This window comes from Cibotium barometz, chromosome 17 (assembly GCF_041138505.1).
Source record: "Cibotium barometz isolate CiBa-2024 chromosome 17, ASM4113850v1, whole genome shotgun sequence".
In the NCBI taxonomy this organism is placed as follows: Eukaryota; Viridiplantae; Streptophyta; class Polypodiopsida; order Cyatheales; family Cibotiaceae; genus Cibotium; species Cibotium barometz.
In genome coordinates this window covers 37,992,089-38,008,071 of record NC_141062.1, presented here as the reverse complement: position 1 = coordinate 38,008,071, position 15,983 = coordinate 37,992,089, and the positions used below count along the sequence as shown (strand labels likewise).

The window sequence follows — 15,983 nt, the reverse complement described above, 5'->3', positions numbered from 1 at the left end:
TGCCTCTTGTATGTGCATGATAGTGTCTAGAGTCTACCTAGATCTCCATCGAAGCTCCTTTTGGCAGAGCACACGGACAAGCATACGCCATTAGTTTGTAACTTCGGTTTGCGATAGTAATCTAGTATTATTCTCCATCTCTCTTGCATCAATTGCCTTTGTCTTGTGATCATTCACCGAAGATGCACTTCTACAGAGATCACTTCCTTAGGCTCACTGAGGATGGATTCGTCCAGCAGCCAGGCTACCTGAGGTAATCTACATTGACCATAACGGGGTACTCTTAGAGTGATGGTCACTTCCGGCATTGCCAAGTCGTGAGCCAGAGATCCTTGACAACCCAAAAGCTGTCGTTGCTACGCGCAATGGACATGAATTCTACGTAGATACGGAAGGAAGCATGTATATCCCCACGTAAAACTCTTCCAGCATCAAGTCCTTTGGTTTACCAACGACTTGAGCACAAGGAACTCATAGAATCCACGATCTCCCTCTGGAATGATGTCAGTGATTGTGTATCTGGTATGGTACTGGATACCAGATCATTGTGTAGATAGTTAGGGTTTGCATAAAGGAAAGGGGCCAGCCCATAGGGCTACCCCAAGTACTTGTGTGGGCATGGGGACAGTGTAAACCACCCCCATGAGGGCCACGAAGGTCCTGGCTGTACCCACCAGCCATGGGTAGGCCATGGAGGGCTGTAGGACAGCCCTAGGGGCATGCCAGGGGCAGCCGACAGGTCAACCAGCCTTGTGATGGCTGTAGGGTAAGTATGGGGCAGCCCATACAGGCTGCCCAGCCTCCAGAACAGCAGGCGCCTAAGTGCCCAGCCCCTATCTCCCATGCACATAAATGCCCAGCCATGGATTAAGTCATGCACAGCATTTAATATAATTTAATGCTGTAATATTCAGTCGTGGAGCCATTCTGGGACAGCCGATTGCATTAAAGGCAGCCGACTGGTCATCCTGGAGTACTATAAATACCAAGGCCCACAATCCATTCCTTCATCTCATAATTCACCAAGAGCCTAAGCTGATCAAAGGGCCAGGACAGCCAAGGATAAGCTAACGCAGAAGGGGTGAAGGACTGCAGGTCAAGGGCAGAGTTATCTCAGCCAAGAAAGGTCAAGTGTTTCTGTATTTTCTTTTCAGATTTGCATCATTCTAATTAAGCAAATACACCATTCGTGGTGGGGGGCCTACGGAGGGTATTTGGGACCCAATACTGTGTCCGCTTCTCCCTCTCTCTCTCTCTCTCTCTATTTTTCTGCACATCTAGATTTAGTTTTGTGTTAATTCCGTCGCAACAAGTGTGCTGATTTCTGAGCATTGAAGTTACCAATCTCCCCCGAAGCTTCCACATGTTACATAGGAGGTCCCACAACCACGAGGCTAACACGATGGGCTGGGGATTCTTTGCACTACCGAGGTTGAATTCGTGTACTAGGTCTTGGCAAGAGGGAAGGGAGAGAGGTTCCCTTGTCTCAGCAGCCTTGGGAGAGAGGAGTGGGATCGTGAGCTGGCTGTTGGTAAATTAGAAAGGTGCCTTATTGTTCTTCCCTCCAAGACTTAGGAAGCTCCCCTAAGGGAATGGTAGGTTCTTCCAAGGGCACCTATGCAGATTCTTGGTGCTGGGGCGTTGGGGGAGTGGTTGGACCAGTGATTGGGTGCTTCTCTACCTTACTCCAGAGAGGTTTGACAACCCTTCGTCCTCTATGGTGTCCCATGACCGGCTCTCCTAGACCTAGTGCCTCATAGCGCTCTGACCGCTGCCTGGAGCCAATAAAGAAGTTCTGACTCGTCACCATGGGGAACAAGGCCGCCTTCAAACATGGGGCAACATGTGGTTGTCTAAGGGGTTTTAGAAGAGGTAGGAGTTACTGTGGCACCATGGGTCCAGGCCTTCTTCCAATTTCAGCTCCACTGGCCCGTGCTCTTGGGGAATCTACAAATGGTCAGAGCCCCAATCATGTAGTTTTCCTGTAGTTCTGAGCCATGGCCATACAATTAGTAATGATCTCCACAGATAGGCAGGGACAGTGAGGGAGGGGTTGGTGCGGCTGATACCCATGCAACCCGCAATGCATGCACCTATAGAAAGTGGGGACCCACCATTGTGGAACTGCTGCCCACCACTAGAATTCAGTAGCTTACCATCAAGCTGCTGCAGGACTGCACTGAGGTGTTGTCGGACATTGGGGCTTAACTGTAGAAGATCAAAGAGATTGATCGCCTAAAGGGGGAGAAGGGGTTCGGTGTTGATGATCTGGGTGAATTATGAAATTTCATTTGTGGTTAATTGTGTGTTTAATCAAGTTAATAGTTAAGTGCTCCAACATCCAAGCTATCCAGTTACATTTTCTCTGAATGTATGCAGGATGCGGGGAAATAGAGGACGTAATAGATGGCAAGCAAACATAGTGTTGATGTTGTACCATTTGAGCCTCGATCATGTTTCGCAAGTTCTTGGCATCAAGGACCTTAACTATGAAGCTGTTTTCCTTCTCTCTATCCAGAATTAGATTCAGCCTGTAGAATCCAGAGCATTTCTAAAGCTTCAAAGACGGCATTTTTCCTTGTACAAATAAATATGACCTTTTGCCTCTCTCTTGCACATGCAAAGAATGATTTTTACCATGGACATGCAAATACAGAATGCAGCTGCATTACCAGCTTGCTTCCAGGAAGGCAACCAACTAGGGCATGTGCGGGAGTGCAAAAGTGGCTACTTGGACTGTCAGATTCTCAAGATCCAAGTAAGCACCGTCGAGTGAAGCTGCTCCCCCAACTCCCCCCCCCCCCATCCCCTGCTCCCTTGCCTCGCATCTGCCCCCTCCTGCCCGCCCTCGCCACCTACGCCTCCCGTTGCCCCCCTGCTCCTGCCTTCGCCGCCTGCACCTCCAGTCGCCCCTCCTGCCCACCCTCGCCGCCTGCACCTCCCGTCGCCCCCGTGCTCCCTTCGCCCCCTCCTGCTCCCATTTGAGCCCCTGCCTGCCAGCGCTGCTTCTACGCATCCCCTCTCCCCTTGCTCCCGCCTTCGCACCCCCCTGCTCTCGCCAGTGCCCCCTCCCGCCTGCGCGCCCCCCAACCCCCCCCCCCCCCCCCCCGCGTGCCCCTACCCGCCAGCTCTGCCTCCCTCCTCTCTGTCCTGTCCACCAGCGCCGCCTGGTCCCCTCTTCTCCCCCTCTGTTCCTGCCTGCGCCTCCCCCCGCCTTTCTGCCCCCCCTTTTTTTCTTCCGTTCTCCCCTTTTCTGCCCCCATCAGCACCTCCCCCCCCCCAGCGGGTGTTCGTGCCTCTTCTTTTGTCGCCCCCTTTCTCCCTTTGTCGCCGACCAAGGAGGGGAGATGGTGATCTCCAGCCTAGAGGTGCTACATTTTGTGTTCATGCATACCTCTATCGCAGTACCTCCCCCCTCCTTATAGATATCTTCATTGTGACTGATGGAGCACAAAGTATGCATATTCTCGCGCTCGGGCAGAGTGGCAGTACATGGAGGGCAGGATCCACGCCCACTTGGCGCGACTTCACACTAGGACAGATTGTGACTATTCCCTGTCTAAACCAGCGCCCAAGACTCTTCGAGTGGAGGGCAATTCCGATAGTTCTGCCTCACACAAAGATTGATATGAAGATTGTCTTATGGAACATTCAGGGTTTAGGGGGGCCTCAATGCTTTCAGGGACAAGGCGTCCTTAGAGGAGAGCGTCAGCAAGCTATGGTGAAGGGACCTATAGACATTCTTTTCCTCCAGGAGCATCACCTTACTGAGGGGCGCACCCGCCGTTGCAGGAAGATTCTACCAGGCAAGAGTCATACTTTTTGGTCCCCAGCCTTTGTCCCTTGAGGGACGCAAGGAGGAGTGTGTCTATCTATCAGTGAGCAGCTTCTGCCGACTGTGACAAGATCACGAGTCATAGTTCCAGGACGTGCCCAATGGGTTACCATTCTGATTGGTGAGGATAGCATTGGCTTCCTCAACATTTAGGCCCCGAATGCTACTGCAGGTAGAGCTATCTTTTGGAGCACTGTCCGACAGGCCCTGCCCCAGGCTGATTTTTGGTGCATGGGCGGTGTGGTGACTTCAATATGATAGAAGCAGCAGAGGACATACTTGGAGGTGGCACGGCCACGGTCTCAGGAACGGAGTACTCTACCTGGAAGGAGATGATACTGATTCTTAGGGGACAGAACCCTTGGCATCTCCCAGAGTTTAGGCGTAGCCCTGGGAGTCTTAGTTTCTCTCGATTAGATAGGCGGAGCACTAGCCCCAACCTCTCTCGCCTGGACAGGTTTTACGTCGGCGAGTGGGCTTGCAGCCATGGAGGCATGGTTGGTATTCTAGCAGGCACTACATTTTCAGATCATGCCCCAGTTATTCTGTCCCTAGAGGATCCATGGAGGCATGACAGGCATGCGAGCTCCAGGATTCCAGACAGCCTCATTCAGGACCCCAAGATTTGCAGCCAAATTGAGCAGATATGGGCAGGACTGGAATTTTCCTCAAGCTCTGCAACGGGCACTTTGGATGATGGCCTGGGGGAGATTAGTGTTTTCTTATAGGATACAACCCAGGGTAGATTGGAGGGTTTTCAGGAGCAGGAGAGGAGTCTAAGGAGGGGCCTAGCCTCTTTACAATGTCTTCAGGAGAGTTCCCAAGACAGTCCGTGGATTGAGAGTCAGATTCCCGCCGCCCGTACGGAGATTCATTCCATTGAGGAGAGGAGGGTGGAGTATAGATACCATGCCAGGGCTTCATTCTGGAATCAGGCCGGTGAGACAGAGTTACTGGAGATTTCTTTGAGATAGCTGGCCCCCCACAGGAGGAGAGACGGTATTCGTCGATTGCTTGGCGAGGATGGAGCTGTTGTTTCTGATTCCCCACATGTGAGAGCCATTGCCACGGATTTCTTCCGATCTCTTCTCACTGGTGCCCCATTATCCCCCCAGGTGATGGATGCACGCAAGAGAGTCTAGAGGCACACGAGAGAGGTAATTCCCCCCTCCCTTCGGTCCAGGGCCAAGGTGGCATGGAGAGTGATCATTCAGCCACGTAGCAGAGGGGGGCTTGACCTCATTGATCCTGCTACACAAAGCCATGCCCTGCTGGGCAAGTTGATTGTCAAAGGACTCCTACCCAATGGTGAGCCTTGGAAGGATTTCCTCCCGGCCCAGATTTCAGCCCGCACTCCGAGCCTTGGAGGCCCGTGGCCACAAAGTACTAGATGGATCTTCACAGAGATGAGAGCCCATGGTTTTAGCCCTGCCTTTGAGGACAAATTCGCAGCCAATCTACTTCGTGCTTGGGATCATCTCAGGCCAGCCCTCAAACAGATTGTTCCAGTGGCCTCAGAGGAGCAGCTTCGGCAACCTTTGGTCTGGAACCCCCTAATCCGTTTACCAAGTAGCCACATGCTAGGGGCCCGACCGCATATATCTTGGGGCGCCTTGAGCATGGGACCAGCCAGGTCTCCGGAGATCGGATTGCACATAGGCAGTTACCTACGGAGGAGCAGGAGAGAGGCCTGATAGGGATCCGGGGTAGAGATAGGCTTAGCATCGACATTGACTCAACTATTCCTCCAAAGTGGCTGATGCCTATTCCCGACCCAACCCCCCGATATGGCTAGGTGTCTTTACCAGACACAATATCCTTGTGGCGGTCCATGGAGCATATGAGGACAGTGGTCTACTCACTTTTTCTATTGGATCTCATGGCAAACTAGAGAGATCACAGCACCCCTTGGAGGATTTCAGAGGATGCACCTTGCAGAGGGTGAGGGTGATTGGTTTTCGGGCATGGGAATGGCACATAGATCCAGCACCGGCCAAGGTGGCCAGGGAGACACTATGGCGGCTATGGATTTGGGAGATCAGACCTCTCACGCGGTTGCAGTGGGACCTTGGTGAGTGGGCTTGGCATGATCCCGCAGATCGGGGACGAGACTCTCGATGCCCCCTTCTTTGCATACATAGCGCGGCTCGGCTGCAGGATCCAAATGCCAGAGATAGATGGCACACCGTCAGCAGAAGCAGCCGCACACTGGCAGTCTCAGGGCCTACCACAACGCTTCCTTTTAGATTTCTGAAAGAGGCTTTGGGACAGCTATCGGCCGAGGAAGATCACTCTCTTTCTTTGGCTGATAGCACACAGGAGTTTGGCAATCGGTACTTGGCTAGCAGTTGGAGGTCGGTCACCAACTTGCCCAAGGTGCGGCCACCCCCAAGAGTCTCAGCGACATTGCCTTTGGGATTGCCCAAAGGCTCAGCAGATTTGGTTGTGGATTCTCCGCATCTTCGCTATGGACAAGGCATCAACCCAGATCATCACTTGGGGTACTGTCACTTGGACCACCAAGGCTAGAGTGGTCAGGACTTATGAGGAGGATGGGGGAGGACTAGCCCTTCAGGTCTCCCACCATCGTATTGCAACAATACCAGTCACAGCCCCACCAACAGGTGATTGGCAACCAGGCTCATGCCAGAGATGGGAGATTTGCAGTAGCATCGCAGCTGGGCACATCTGGCATGCTAGATGCAGCGAGGCCATTGAGGGTACCCACGCTCCGCCGGCTGAGACCGTCAGGAGCATATGGCTTGATATCATTCACACCCTCTACGGTCAATGGTGGGGGAAGCTGCACGGAGGTTCTGACTGCATGATGCAGAAGCGGTGGGAAGCCTTCTTGAGACTTTGGAGGCCTGGCCCTTTCCTCACAAATAGAGGCGGTGACCCCATTTGGCATTACAAACCACCCGTATGGTTGTTTCCCCCCTCCCCCTGTTGTATGCGATAGCCTTCTCCTCTCAGAGCGGCCAGCCGGAGCTTCCCCTTTGATTATTTGTTTCCCGCCCTTATATGAGGCGAGTTTATATCTAGCCCTTCGTGGTTGTACTTAGCCTTTGCGGCTGTTTTTTTCTTTAACTAATTGAAGTATCTTTTGCCCGGAAAAAAAAAAAAGATTCTCAAGACCCTGCAGTGAAAGGCTTCAGGATCGAGCATTTGCACAGGAGGCCAGCAACGCAGCAGAATAGAGAAGGGTGGTTGAGCAGCAATTTGAAGGAGAAGGTGGGAGCTAAGGGCAGGGCAATATGAACAGCTTTTCAAGCAGTTCCAAGCAAATTTTCCAAATTTGACTAATTAAATTAATCCAAGGTTCAGTGCCACCCATAAATTTGTCCAAATGCTGTCCAATGAATACAGCAAGCAAAATTGGTGTGTACCTCTTTACGGTCTTCTGCTTCCCATTCTTCAACCATTCAATCAGAAAATCCATTCTATCTTTATCATAGCTCAATACTAAGCAATGCTCCCAAGAGCAGTGCCCTTTGGCAGAGTAGAACCGTGATCTTCCTGGCACCCCTCTTTCTTGTCTTTGATGAGCCTTTTCAAGAGAGACAGAAAAGCGTGTCAAAGAAATAAGAACCCAAACCTTTCATCAAAGCATGTTCCTACTGAACAAACTACATACCTCCTTAATGTCCACACTAGGATGGTGGAGCTCCAGCTCTGGATTATGAAAGAGGTCCAATGGAAAAGCAAAAGTTGTCTTTCTTGTGCTTGTCTCTTTGTCCAGAGCTTCCAGATCCTTCTCAGGCTGAGCTTTAGCATCTTCATCTTCTTCTAGAGCTTCCAAACCACAACCACCCAATGCCTTCAAGTTTCTGAAAAGCAGCATATTGTGTGGTTTTGGAGGGTAGCTACCGACATGTTCTGGATCATAGTATCCCATCTCCTCTGGTCGGTGGCTGATTTCTTCCTCTACTGCTGCCATTGAAAGTGATGACAAAGATGGCTCTGATAGCTTGTGAAAATCTGAGATGCGCTCATCATAGGTGTCTGGGTTAGCCCTTACATGAGGCTTATAGAAGACCTTGGGCCATCGAATTCTAACCGGTGGTAGAACTTTGCTTTGAAGATGGTGACGAGAAGACTGTTCTGCAGCTGTAGGGTAGCCATTGGAAGGTCCCATCTTGACCAAAGTTACACATAGACCCTTTATTGAGCTGTTAATTGCTCCATCATCAAGCTCTGCATTTTTCTCATGTCTGAGATCAACTTTTCAAAGCCTCAGAAACCTTAAACTGTTCATGTAGCCTAATCTGTCGCAGATGATGCAGCTTTCATATGAGAAAAAACCCTAAACTGTTGCACATGATGTGAGCTTCATACAAGGGAAAACCCAGACCTGTTGCAGATGATATTCCATTCTTTTAAAAAACCCTAACCTGTTGTAGATGGCCCCTTCAAGTTAAAAAAAACCCTAAATTGTTGCAGATGATGTGGCAGGAAAAATCCCAACCTGTTGCAGTTGACGTGGCCTTCACATGAGGAAAAAAATCACCTGTTACAGATTATGTGGCTTTCATATGAAGAAAAAAAGCCCAATCTGTTGCAGATGAGGTGGCTGTCACATGAGAAACACTCTGACCTGCTGCAGATTTTAGATCAAAACCCGCAGTCTTCCTGTAGGTCCATTAACTTGGTATCTACAAAACTGGATCCAACAGAAGCTGGATGCTGTATCTGACTTTGAAAATCTTCCCTAATTATTACGCTTTCCGGATGCGCGCTGCGAGTACGTCAGACGTAGAGGTGAGGATTCCTGTTCATGTGGAAGAGTCAAGCGCCATAGCCAGCAGGCCCTGAGAGGGTTTGGCCCTCTCCGGTTCACAGGAACACGAAGGAGGGTAGTTATCGTTACCCTTCAGTACGATGCCAAAAATGCAAAAGGTGAGGTTTTACGGGTTTTACGGGTTAAAGCTCCTTCCAATAAATAATTACATCAATCGTCTATACTTTTTCTTGCCACAATAATAATATTTGGGTACCAAATTTTGTTCTCCATTAATTAGTTAATGGAGATAATGGATGACCTTAGGTGATGAAATTTTTAGAAGGTGGGATCTTAGTAGAGTTAATAAAATTGTCGATTGACACGTTGCAGTTTTGGGATTTTCCGAGCTAAAAACCCACGAGCTCCTAAGCTAAGGTATCACAAAAGAGGAGCAATTACTTTGAGAAAAATCACATGATCCCACCAGCATGTTTATCCAAGAAATATGGATATATTATTAAATTATGTATTTTTTACATTCCAAGAAAGAAACAATGATATTACATGATGGCTAAAAAACAAGCACAAATGAATATTAGGAGTTACATGATGCGAGAGTGGCATGGAGAGAGACTGGTGGATTTAAGACACGTGAATGTAGGCATATGCAAAGGAGATCATGCCCATATAAGAGACTCCTCTCCATGCACTTAATCAACAAAAGTAGGGAGGACAAGGAGTTCATGGGTCTGTAGAGGAGATAATACCTAGATACATAGCAGGATAGATTTAAGCAATGTCGCTGAAAAAAGTGTAAGAAATAGCTTTTAAACTTATCCAATAATGCATCCTCCTTGGTTGTAAAGTGGGCACACTGAAGCTATCTTTGCCATGTAAACCCACTTAAATCATGCATAAGACTCTTTTCCTCGTGGCAGAATAAGCATGAGTTTACTAGTGTAGTAGGCAAACTCGAGGGATTCATTTATAAAGCATGTAACCTATCACCTGCGTTCAACAGAAGGACATTTTTTATTTAATTTTTTAAGAGAATTTTATTTACAAAAGGGTGCCATTAATAGAATTTTGAAAAAAAATACAAATTTGTATTGAAAAAGGGTTAATTTAAATAAGGGATTTTACATATAGGCCTTAAACACACATGATATACTAGGTTTACATGTAGTGAGCTCCTCGAGTAGGCAAACTTGTCTCATGAACATGGCAAAAGTCTATCATCCTTCACCTTGAACCTTCAAAAGTAAGCTAGTATTTGAACTTGATTTCTTATGTTTATAACTAAACACCCAAGCATAATAATCAATAATGAGCATCTTCAAGTTTGATTATTAGAATAAGTACAATAAAAATCCTTTAATGAGAAGATCCATTAGAGGGTAAGTTTGGTGTGAGCAACCATGGTAATGTCGGCTCCGATAGTGTATATCTAAGCCATTGCGTTAATAAGCTCATTTTATGATATAGAAAGGAGTGTTTAGCATAAAAAAACTTAGACCGGCTTCCACAACCCAAATAATTACTTTGTTCTCCCCCTTATTTTTTTAAAACAAAAAACTAGGCCCCCTAGAGATTAATAAGAATTTCGAACCTTGAAAAATGAATTAACATGTACTTTTTATACAAAGTGCAAGTGTGGTTTTTAAAGACACCAATTGGTAATGAGAGTGTCTACACACCTAGCTTCCAATTGTGAACAAATGACCATGTATTAGGTGCATGATGCTTTTTGGCCTACCTTTTGGCATACCCAAGGTTCTAATTGTGAACAAAATGCCCATGTATTGGGTGCATGATACTTTTTGGCCTACCTTGAAAAGGCATACATAACATTGAACATTTCATGCTCATAATGTTTTCTTTAAAAAGTGAACCGCTCAAAATAGTGCATTACTTCAAGATGCAAATGGCATTAGTAGATAATGAGTTATGGAGTATTGGGGATGGAAGTGAGAAAAAGCAAAAATCCAGACTTGGTGAGTAAGTCGGAAGAAACAAGTGATTCCTAAGCACTTTCCTACATTATGAGTGGACTAAGTGACAATCAAATACATCGAGTAAGTTCATCTCCTAGTAGACAAACCAATGCAGTCGTGGCAAGTCTCTTTTTAAGGAAGAAGCTTTAATATAGATTGGAAAAAGATGAGAAGACGTATGAAGCTTCTCACATTCATCATGTAAGATGTTTAATGGACCAGCATAGTGGAGCAAACATCATCATCTTAGAGGAGGAAGCAGTGTTTGTTCTCCTTTGTAGATCATTTGAACAATGTGTACCAATAATATCTACCAAAACCTAGCTCTTGTGTCTATAGCCTCTTCCCTCTTTCGCTTTTAACATTTAGTGTTCCTTCCCTCTCAAGACATTAAATTATCCAATCATGTATGTGTATGTCTATGGGACATGAAACTATCCGAATGTTATGTCCCATGTGTATTCAAATGGCTTGTAACATCAATCTAGTCTCTTACATGAATAGATACAACCCATAGCTATGATATTGAATCAATTTCTGTGGAAGTGATTAAACCCCCTCCTCTCTGTAGTATGTTGCCTAGCTAAAATGTTCCCAATCTCATTACATTACATCTGAAATCACATAGAGATTTTTGAAATTTTTGAAAATACAAATTATCTAGGTTTATAAGGGAGAACTTCTTTTATAGCAAGTGGCATGCCCTTGGTGACTCATGAAAAGAAGAACTTCTTCTATAGACTCACAGAAGGGAGAACTTCTACTATACCAAGTGTAATGTCCTTGGTGACTCATGAAAGAAGGAGATGATGAATGTCAACAAGGTACCATGAACCTAATTTGCATGTCCAATATGGATATCATATGGCATGTAATTTCATCTTCACATAATTTGCATGACCAATATGGATATCATATAGCGTGTACTTGGCATTCTAATGTACATTCTCCATAAGCAATAAAACAATTAAGCTTAAGTTAGGAATGTGGATAGAAAATATCCATAATTTGGATCGCATCACATGGATTCTCTTGAAAGGTGCACAAGCATAACTAGTTGTCCTCAAATGATGTCATTCCCACTCTATTTTACAACCTAGCCTCGCCAGCAACTAGCCCCTTCAATGATAACTTCTTCATAATTAGTCTAAAGGGACCCCTACAATACTCAACACCCCCAAGCTTATTTTTTTTTGGAAAATTGGAGGGATGGTTAGGTAGACTGGGGCTGTGCCTTAGCATGCCAGTGCCTCTGTAGGCCCATGCAGATGTGTGTGCCTCTAGGGGTGCTAGCAATGTTGGGGATGCAGTTAAGTCAATGGAGTTTTTTGTACCAAGCCACACGAAAGAAGTAAGGGAAACACTAATTAATAATATACTTAATGTCGTTTGTTCATGCCTTAACTAACCGACTCCTTCGTGGAATAACTTTATCAGTTGTAGCCATGATAATCATTGTATAGGCTTGAGCATCACTCTCCTCTGAGTCTGAAATCATGTCCTTAAGGTCATCACCAGTGATATCATGATCAACAATTAGACAATTTGTTGGCATTTTAGATGTATATTATGGCTTTGTTTCCGTTCCATTGACCACTTTCCACAACTTCCTCGCCACCTTTCAAGGTGGATAGTTTGATCCAACCAACATGCTATATTCTGGCAAGGATGGGGGTCATGGGAAGATCGATCCCAACCATCAAATCGGCTTGCATTATTTCACAGAATGCAACCCTGTAACCCTCATGATCATGACACATCAGCACACATAACTCATTAATTTCTGTAGTGCTGAGAGGTCAGAATCGGCCACAGTTGCATGTCATTATCAGAGGTAGAATCTCAAGTGTCGAAATCCAATCCATCTGTATGTCTCCATCTCATCTACCTCTCTCTCACTCCCCAGTCCTTGACAGCCAGGAAAGGCCAGCAAGAGGCCTTTCCCAGTCAAAAACTAGCTCACGGTTGCCGCCGCTCACTGGGTGTCTTATGGGGAAACGCCTCTTGCTGGCCTTTCCCTCCTCTGTCAACCCCAATGGTTGAAACGATGACGCATGTCACAAAGCACTTCACAATTCTCGTCACTTTCACAGCAACACCACCCGGGTACCACCTGAATCCCGCTCTTTTTACCTATTCAATTACTCGCATTAACAGTCTCTAAAAGACGGAGATCTAGTTGCCCAAACTGGTCCCTCAGTCGCTTGCAGTGAAGAAGCTTGGCTACACTTTGTACGGCTCCAAGGGCCGTTCATCCCGAGAGTGCAAACCGATGCTACTGCCTTCATGTGCACGCCTTCGTGTGTAATTCCACAACCAGCGTGCGAACCACTGCATAGGGGATACCTTAAGCTTGGAAGACTTTGAAGCTTTAAAAAATAATGTTTTTCTTCAACGCCTCGTCGTGTCTTCCACACGACCATCTGCAACCCACGATCCATTGAAGCTTTCGACTCTCCATGTCTCACCTTCCTCGAATTACAGTCCCATGCGAGTTCTAGACACGTATAGCAATTTGCAAGCATTGGTGTGCCACTATAACAGATAGATTTCAGCCACAAATAGGGGTGAGACCAAGTCACTTTTAGGGCGCAGTTTTTAAAGTTATCTCACCCCCTAGATGTGTGAATAAGACAAAATGATCTCGCTGAAATGTATCCTAAGGTGCCGCGACCACAAGAACTCCTTGTGTAGAAGCCAAACGCTCCTACTGCAGATGCAGAGCTCTAGTTGACTGTACACGAAGAAGTGCAATCTCCAATGCACAAGTTTCTCCGTCAATCTCGAATACTTAAGCTATGATACCATGTAAGCGTTGCAAATTGAGAGAGAGTGTGAGTGAGTGAGCGAGCAAGCAAGCAACCTCAAGGTGGCCCACTACACATAAGTGTCAATACACATTGTCTAAGGGGATGTTCACACACGACTTGTCTAAAGCAAACCATACACACATAAAAATGCTTTAACTATCTCCCGAAGTGCACATGTCCTTGCACACACTCATTCCAACAATTAGTAATAAAATTCATGCTTCTATCTTTGTCTCGCATTCATTTTCCTTTCAACCTTGCTACAAGTGTAGCAAAATTCTGGCATCTTGCTCGAGTGGGATCGAGCTTCAGGGTAAAAATTAATACGCTTCCATGAATATATAAGTGTAGGTGGGTTGGCAATTATTTCTCTTATATAAATTTAAAATTATAGAAAATGGGGCAAATGTTTTAAAAAATGCCCTAAAATATCCAAAATTGCCGGATAAATTTTTTTAAGAAAAACCTCAAAAAGTCTCTCTTACATCGCCTCACCCAATCTACCCCCATTTGCTCCCCCTACTTAGCCTACCTACCCTCACCCCTCCTATTAGACTTTCTACCCTTGTTGTCCCCCTACCACACACCAACCCATCCTCAGTCCCCCCATTATAACTATCTACTATCTCCCCCCTTCAACTCCCTCTCCCACTTGCCCATAGTTGTTTCCATCCATCCCTACCCATGCCTACCCTCGTCCCCTCTAATCCTACTTACACTCATAGCTCCTACTCAAATCCCTGCTCGACCTCACTTATCACTACCCTATCAGCCCCTCTTTTTATCTACCACCCACTCTCACCCTTTGGATGACTCACAACAACAACCTAACTAATTAGCCACACGCTCCTCTCACCCTCCTTCTACTGTACTAGCTTCCCCCCACCCCCCATCACCCTCCTTCTACTGCACTAGCTTGCCCCCACCACTAGCCCTCTACAACACTAACTCTCTCTCTCTCTCTCTCTCTCTCTCTCTCTCTCTTCGCCCAACAACCACCACCCCCCTTCTGACCCCCTAACTAGCTACCTTGTCCCAGCCTTGCACGAACTCTCTCTCTCTCCCCCCCCCCCATGAGAATGCCAACTCAACCCTGCTATCATTGAGCTATCATTTTGGATTGCCACACCTTACTGGTTTCCTTTACACAGTATGAATAGATCCTTATATGCCTAAGTTTTAAAACCTTAAACTCATTAATGCTTCCTTCAATTCACTTATAAACCAACACTCTACAACTCCATGAATGGAAAATGGCAAAGCCTTCTTGAAATCACCCCTTCAAACTCCATGATTTGGAACATCAAGAACATTGACTTCTTCATGAACGGCTACTTCAACATCCCTACAACCTGCAAGGATATCATCGTCCTTAACATCAATGTCATCATTGTGATTAAGCCACAAGCACACATAATTGCTAGCTTCTCCTGGCTGGACGATAAACCAAGCTGGCTCTCTTTGCATCAAGGCATGATCATTGGCTCCTCAACGTCGGTTGTTCTTCTTTAGTCCACACGACTCTATTTGTGTATTTCAAGACTGGCTAGTTCTTCTTCTAGATACATTATAGCCCATTCCCAAGAAGAACACACACATAAGAAGGCATAGTGAAGAGTTTCTCTCTCAATTTCTCATACACATTTGGGAGAAGCCATGCCCTTTCGCTCTTTATTAAAGTTAGTAGCTTAGGTTTATTGGCTTGTTCTTAGGTTTATTGGCTTGTTCTTCGCTTTAGAGGTAGAAGCTTTGAGCTTGGTCTTCTTGTTTATGAACGCTATGTTTCTAGACTTTGCCAAGAGCACTTTCTTCTCTCTCATATACACACACTTATTCCATGCATGCTCATTTGGCCGCAAAATTATGACCGATTCTTCGGCGTTATGTCTCCTTCGCCTTCTTCTCTCCTCTTTACGCTTTACTTTAGCTCAGAGAGGCTCTGTTGGAGAGAGAGCCTCTCTACGCTTTACTTTAGATCGTCGTCTTCTTCTCCCCTCTCTATGCTTTACTTTAGCTCAGAGAGGCTCTGTTGCACCTTCTGCTTGTCACCATACTTGTTCGAAGCCGACACATTTGTAGGTCTGAAGGCTTCTCCTTGTTGCATGCATTGGCGATGGTCCACAACTACTCTTTTTGTTGAGGAGAAACTTGCCACCTCTCTCCGATTATCTACAGAGTGCATCGAGTGTGTGCCTTTCTTTTTTGGTACTCAAAGCTATAGCTCCCTTCTAGGTAGACTGAGCTTCATCTCTCTTCTATCTTAGATATTGCCCTCCCTTCGGGTGATGCCATAAAGACTTTGATGTCTATGGTCAAGGATCTATGCTTGAAGTCTCTCTTTGCATAGAATATGAATATGCCTATTCTTGGTGTATTTGCTGAATTTGTGCTTTGAGAACGTGTGGTGAGCCCTGGAGACAAATGAGTTTAGCTCTTCTCTGCTACGTCTATATGATGAGCTCTAATTGAAGATGTGGAGATTTACCTCTCTCCCTGTTTCTTTCTATAAACCCTACTGGTAAAAAATAAAGATAAATATAATTAAAATCTAATATCTGAAGGAAACCTACATTGGTTAGCCGTAGGGGGCTTTGATACCATGTTAGGATTCATGGTGCCTA

General features: G+C 46.2%; 1 protein-coding gene across 1 annotated transcript in view; it reads right to left on the bottom strand.

The window, feature by feature from the left end:
- Positions 1 to 8,712, bottom strand: part of LOC147629972 (uncharacterized) — a 300,394-nt gene extending 291,682 nt beyond the window's left edge. The window contains exons 1-4 of the mRNA XM_086811523.1: positions 8,346 to 8,712; positions 7,473 to 8,049; positions 7,225 to 7,385; positions 2,438 to 2,531 (exon numbers count right to left, since the gene is read on the bottom strand). Of these exons, the coding sequence (XP_086667649.1) occupies positions 2,438 to 2,531; positions 7,225 to 7,385; positions 7,473 to 7,973 (756 nt within the window). The 5' untranslated portion in view covers positions 7,974 to 8,049; positions 8,346 to 8,712. The remainder of the gene's footprint in view (positions 1 to 2,437; positions 2,532 to 7,224; positions 7,386 to 7,472; positions 8,050 to 8,345) is intronic.
- Positions 8,713 to 15,983: the final 7,271 nt, after the last annotated feature.